The sequence below is a fragment of the Phragmites australis genome, chromosome 2 (genome assembly GCF_958298935.1).
Source record: "Phragmites australis chromosome 2, lpPhrAust1.1, whole genome shotgun sequence".
NCBI lineage: Eukaryota > Viridiplantae > Streptophyta > Magnoliopsida > Poales > Poaceae > Phragmites > Phragmites australis.
The window spans coordinates 44,835,958-44,842,681 of NC_084922.1; the positions used below are offsets into that span (position 1 = coordinate 44,835,958).

Genomic DNA, 6,724 nt, shown 5'->3' on the forward strand with positions numbered 1-6,724 from the left:
CAAGTTACAAATATATGGATATGTATTTGCTGCTTGCACATTGTTTTGTCTTCAAAGGCATGTTTCTTTTGTGTGTTTTTTTTTTCAAGAAATGTTCACTTTGAATAGAATTAGAGACTTTTTTTAACGCATCAAGAATGTAACACTGTTACCATGTTTTGGCTGTTGAAACATTGCCGAAACATAAATCTGATGCAAGATTGAAGACGGCTTGAGTTTATCAGATCTCAGGTTTGAGAAATCTGTGGTTTATTGGCCAAGCTACATGTTAAACAATTTCTTGGCTTATAAGTTGTATCCATTCATGCTAATTTTATACAGTTTACATTGCTTTGGGAAGATTACACCCTACTGCCATGTCTGCAACTCTCATTCTTCTCTTTTTCCTGTATTCTCAGCTTTTGGTGGTGAGATATCCTGCTCGTAGATGACCTGAGCAACCAAGCCAATGAAAATCAGACCCAGAGCAGCAACCTTCCTCCACTCCACCTCAGGCGTTGCAAAGATGGCATTTGCAATTGTAAGCCCAAGTATTGCCATCAGCCCAAGGTAAATGTTAATACGAGTTTTCGACCCTGTACTCTCTTTTGCTATCTCTTTGACCTTCTGTGCTTCCACCTTTGCCTCCACCTTGGTTTCCTTCTTGTTCTTTGGCTTGACCTTTCCAAGGCTTTTGAAGAACATTCCTTCGTTTTTCTCCTTTTCAATCCAATCCTCGAAGTCTTCTAACACCTTCTCGTTAATTTCTATCTCCTCCCTTTGGACTTCAGCCGTCTCCTCGAAGGCTTGCATCTTGCTGTCGAGCCTCTCCATTATCTGCCTCATCAGACATCGCAATTCTTCGTCAGACAGTGAATAAGCAGCAAGCTGTTCAACGTTTCAATGCAAGAGATGCTCACCTGGTCACCAACTGCATCAAGTTCTTTCATGGCGTTCTGCCCAATCAGGTCGAATTCGGTGTCGGCATCCTTGGCAAACTTGGTCAGGTAAGCAGAGCGCTCGTCCAAGAAGTCCGTGATGCGGACCTTCTGCGTTTGAAGCATGGCGATCTGTGCAAGAACCTCCTGTTGACGTTTGTCGCCACCAAGCTGCGAAGAATTGTCGGGTTTGGCATCTTCGGAACTGCCGGCACAGATGGAAGATCTCTTCCTGCCTAGCAGAGCACGCCGGTATGGGAAGGATCTGTGCGGCGAGGGAAGGGACGTCCGAATGGCCTGAGGAGTAAGCATCTCCTCTTATTGCTGTAGTCTTCGCTGTTGCTGCCGTTGGTTTGGCAAAGTATCTTGCGAGGTTTTGTTTCTGCCCACCTCTCATTGCTGGAGCCTGGAAACCAAACCATATCCCTTCTGCTGCATGACAAGACCAAATTGCCCTTGCATGCTGTGCATTCTCATGTCCACGTCTTGCCACTTTCTGCGGGAACGGGACCCCTCTCTGCCCTCTGTTGTCCAGTTCGAACGGCCTAGTGGATGCTTGTTGGTTATCGTTAAGTGAATTATCGTGGGAGGGGCTGAACGCTCGTTGGTTGCCGCTTTTGATTTATGTTCCGTGAAGTGGAAACGGGAGCTGCCGCTGCTAAATTATTGAGAATCGATAGGATAACAATGTAATAGTAGATAAATAATGATTAAAAACTCTATTTTTATTGATTTTTCATGAGTATATATATATAAGTGAGAAGATGTCCGATATGGAGACATCTGTCGAACGGATGCCTATTTGTTTAATGGGCAGGGCAACTGCTTGGCAGTTGTCAGTGTAGGTCATTTGATCTCTAACGTTTCCTTTTGATTGATGCTGGTCCATGTGTATATATATATATTATTTTGAAAGCTCATAAAATAACATGTGGAAAAAGTATGAGCAGAATAATAGTGATATTCTGTTAAAAATCTTTAAATGGGAAAATAAAGAAAAATAATAATACAACATATATTGATTATTGTTTCTTTGTAAATTCATATGAAAAAATCTTTTATTGTAATAAATAATAATGCTCAGTTATCTTGTAATTAGATGTTTAACTGTCTTAAACAGTTAGCCATATGAACATGTGTCTGTTGGTGAAAAATTCATCATCTATATATTGTAAATAATCTCACCAATAAATATAAGAGTTCACTTCTTTCTACTCTACCATGTTCTACTTTCTACATGTAACATGTTATCGGCACGCTTGAGTTAATTGGCGACAAAACAACAACGGAGAATAGAGTCACGATGGTCTTAACACTTTGAAGAACATCACTTCCAGAAGGCCTATCTCAGAAGGCTTCGGACGCGATTCATCGGAAGAGGAGGCCACACCACCGAAGGATATGGCAGTCGCGTAATTCTCTGACGATCGCACGAAGGCGGTGCTCATCAACACACTGTTGCCTCCAATTCGTGAACAATAGGCCACACAATCGAAGACGGACAGCGGACAAACAAGAACAGAAGGTGAGCAACGGAGCACACAAACCTTCATCCTTGCTTCTTGCCCACGACGATGATGGATCCAATTTGATCGGATCAACGTGCCTCTTGCGCGTGGCTCTTCATGCCGTTCACTATCAACCGTCATGCACAAAGACGTCTCCCATCGATGTCGAAATTGCCCAAGGTGGCTTACCCGCTCCTTGCCGGCCACAGCGGTAGTGGCAGTGCCTTGATCTCGCTACCAACGGTGGCGCCAGATTTGACGGCGGTGGCCCACGGCCAACACGACCTGCTAGATTCGGCTGCACCCCTCCGACGACGCTCTATCGGAGCCCTATGCCAGATTCGGGTGGTTTCAACTGGCTGGCCTAGCGGTGACGCGCCTCTCGCGACTCGCCGGTCCTAACCGATGATCGCCGTATGCATCCCACGCCATCCGGGCGGTGGAGCCTGGCCCACACGACGACGCACTTTCTTTCGACAGCGGGAGCCTCCTAGCACGGCGAGATCTGCCGAATATGTTAAATTTAGGAGGAGACTCCACTGATTCTTGCAAATCTCAAAATCGCTGCATACTAATACTATAAACATATTTTTAGAATGTTAAAGTTGGTAAGGACTTTATGAATAAATCTACGAGATCATTGCAAATTTAGCTTGCAAGATTTTTATCTCTCTATTTTGTTGTAATTCATGAGGATAAAATATTTTAGGGGCAATATGCTTAATGATATTTCTCTTTATGTAATCCGTTTGTATCTAAGCAACACAAGCAGTATTATCTTCGTAGATAATGGTGGATGATTCAATGAAACTAATATCATGATTTTTTATGTGGCTGATTATTCTGCAAAGCTATACATATATATGTGATGTTTCAGAATGATAGGTGAAAGTAGCTACCGGAATATATTTTGATGGCTCCTATGAGAAAGCTATATCACCATGAAATCAATATGTGATTTGATGTTATGAGAATCAATTATATAACCAATATCTGGATATCCTACTGTGTTCTTATCTTGATTTTTCTGATATAATAAAGTTAGATCTTTGTTGCCATAAAGATATCTGTGGGTATCTTCTTGGACTTCTGCCTAATGGTATTATTGGAGCTGCGCTGTTTGAGCTAGTAAGTGATCTGCAAATGTAATATCATGCATGTTGTTATTTGCAGCATACATAAATGCTTTAATGACACTAAGATATAGAACTTTAAATTTAATATCTATTTATTATCAATCTAATGTATAAATGGATCTTAATTCATATTTAAGGATTAAATGCCTGTAAGTATTTTGATAGATATGTTTGTCCAATATTATTTAAATATTGGCAGACTAATGGATAAATATTTTTGAAACAATATGCTCAAGTTGTAGAATTAAGCAAAATTTGGTTTTACCCAAATCATTCATCTCAAATTCTGTCTTAAGATGATTGCATATTTTGTTATGTACTGTTTGGAGATGATACAAAATTTAATTATGATTTTATTATGAACACACATATGCAATCATTATGGTTGGATTAACCTTTTATGGAAAGAACTTATTTAGGCAGTTGTACCATAATTAACTTAAGTGCTTGAAGTTATGGAGTGACTTAAGTTATATATAATATATATTGCAATTTGTATTTAGATTCAGAATGTGAAGTTAATTAGGGATTTATACTTATGAATCTATCTAATTTATTTGATCTGCCAATGATATCAAATATGCGAACGTAATTTTCATACATATCATGGGGTGTTTAGCATCATCATTATCGAGTGTCTGCGTGAACCCTTGTACTACAAGCCTCGCTATTTCACCACTTATGGAATGAAAATCCATTTTGCTTTTGTAGGGAAGACATTGTGTTGTTGAGCGAAAATAATTCTTCTTATTTACCACATTTTGTTTGACCAAATTTGAGTGTTGAAACACTCTGCCAAGGACTTTTGATTTGGATCCAGTTGAAGGTATACGGCAATTTTGAGAAGAAATATATGTCGATAATTTGTAGTTTTTGTATTGATTGATTCTATGGAATCAATATAGTTTGTGAAAATATTATTCTGTTTAACTCCGTATATTTTCCAAAATATTAGAGTTAGGGTGTTCTAATGACCTAACATTTGAATTTGTGTACACATTTGTGCTGGGCTTTTAGATGTTGAACATTCGTATGCTTTGGATAATTAATATCCATAAGGTGTCTATCAACTTGATGTTGATTTACTTTTACTGTATTAGAGAATGTTTTTTCCCCTGTTTATGAGAATACTTACAAGAAGTTATATCTCTTATGACCATATTTCTCCTCCTCTTATTTTGATTTGAGAGCTGAGTGATTTTGTTAGATACATCTACTCTTTCTTGCATGTTAATAGCGGGAATCAGATTTAATGATACATTTATGACAAGTAAACACATATGATAGATTATTTAAAATATGTTGCAAATACAAAATGTTCTAAATAATGATTCAGATTTATGGTACATGGATATAAGGACTGAATATGAATGTGTGTGACATTCTTTTCTGATTATTGATATTCTTTGTGGTATTAATCTTTATCTAATATCAAGAATTGTCCTATAAACATTATGAGCATACGGACAATAAATATGTCCACTGTGAGGGACTTAATGTATTATATGACGGATAATTATAACTCATATTGGTCCTCAATACCCTTTGATGTATGTTACAGGGTGGTGATATCTGTACGTGTAGAACGTAAATAATTCACATATGAGAAATACTTTGCTGATACCAAATTTTCACGTATTAACTGCAATGGAGGGAGACGTATAATTGCAGATGGATCAATTTTGTTTAATGATTCGGTATGTAAAGTTATATGTCACCAACAAGATATCGACAAATTGCAATTCTATAATTAGTTATGTAAATGATTTGATTCTCTTGACGAAAGATTCAGCTATACTATTATGAGTATGTGCATAAGATATTTAATATTGTAGTGTCTAAAACCAAACTGTTCCATATAAATGTATTTGATTCTGTGTCTAGGATTTTTTTTCTAATTTTGATAATTAAGGTAACAAATTTAGTATAAATATGATACTTATATATAAAGGACATATGTAAGATTATTTTGAAGATACATCAATAAACCATATCTCTTCTGCTGCATGACAAGACCAAATTGCCTTTGCGTGCTGCGTATTATTAGGTCCACGTCTTGCCACTTTCTGCAGGAACGGGACCCCTCTGTTGTCCAGTTCGAACGGCCTAGTGGATGCTTGCAGCGCTAAAATATCGAAGCCCCACACACTGCCTCGATGCAGTGATGAATCGGGCCGATTTAGATGCAGTTGGTCAGCCTGGGCTCAATCAGCTCCTAAAAGAGAGCTGGGCCGCAACGAATGATCACGTACCAAGTCGACCTACGACCAAATAGTAGATAGAGGTGCTAATCCCTATCCATCGCCTCAGAAGGCCGAGGAGGCGACGTGGAGGCGATTCGACCAGTCCTCTCGCCTCCGTCGGTCTCCTACCGTTAGAGTAGGGTGACGGGATCTTTGACGTTATGCAGTGGTCATTAACGTGTGAATTTCATATGTCTGGATTTACACGTAGTGACCACTGCTCTCTGACGTTACATTATAGAAAATACTTTTCAGAGTAGGAGGATAGTCCGACCTTCTAGTGGGTAGGTTAGTACATTTTCTAAGTAGCTTACTAAGTTACTTAGAAGATGTTTTAGTTGGTAATTTAGTTTGTTAGTTTAGTTGTTAGGTTGTCTTAGTGGATTTACTGTATGATTTATTGGTGCTTTTTTTAAAGTAAATTTTAAAAGTCTATAACTACTTTGATATTTATCGTAGAAAACTATAATTTCTGGTATCTATTTCAAAGACATATAAATATTTTGATATATGTTGTAACAAACTATAACTTTATTACCGTGGATCTACCTGTCATGCTCTATGGCATGTAATAGAAGGATTAATTTTGAACCAATATATTGCCAGAGGATAATAAGTGGGTCCATGATGAGAAAGTTATAGTTTTTTTTAATACGTGTCAAAATAGTTATAGATTTTTAAAATGAATAATAAAAGTTACAGTTTTTTTTAACATGTGTCAAAATAGTTATAGGTTTTTAAAATTTACTCTTTATTTTTCCATGACATCTCTAGTTATGGGAGATACGTATATGTATGTGTGTTGTTGTGTTGCACCTTTTTGAAGAGATGTGAGCTTCAAGTCTGAGTCGACAACGGGCTCATCGGAGGCATTGGTTCTTCCTTCTAGTCGTTGATGTGTGTGATGGCACCAAGTTTGT

General features: G+C 38.0%; 1 protein-coding gene across 1 annotated transcript; it reads right to left on the reverse strand.

Moving 5' to 3' along the window:
* Window positions 1-200: 200 nt before the first annotated feature.
* Window positions 201-1,383, reverse strand: LOC133909176 (uncharacterized). Its single transcript, XM_062351491.1, has 2 exons — window positions 900-1,383; window positions 201-816 (listed from the first exon to the last, which is right to left on the reverse strand). The coding sequence occupies exons 1-2, from the start codon at window positions 1,227-1,229 to the stop codon at window positions 370-372; spliced, it is 777 nt and encodes a 258-aa protein (XP_062207475.1). The 5' UTR covers window positions 1,230-1,383; the 3' UTR covers window positions 201-369.
* Between the last annotated feature and the right edge of the window lie 5,341 nt (window positions 1,384-6,724).

Coding starts and splice junctions, on each gene's coding strand:
- LOC133909176 (XM_062351491.1), bottom strand. CDS start 1,229: ATGCTTACTCCTCAGGCCATTCGGACGTCCCTTCCCTCGCCGCACAGA. Junction 817..899: donor TTGATGCAGTTGGTGACCAG/GTGAGCATCTCT, acceptor CTGATGAGGCAG/ATAATGGAGAGGCTCGACAG.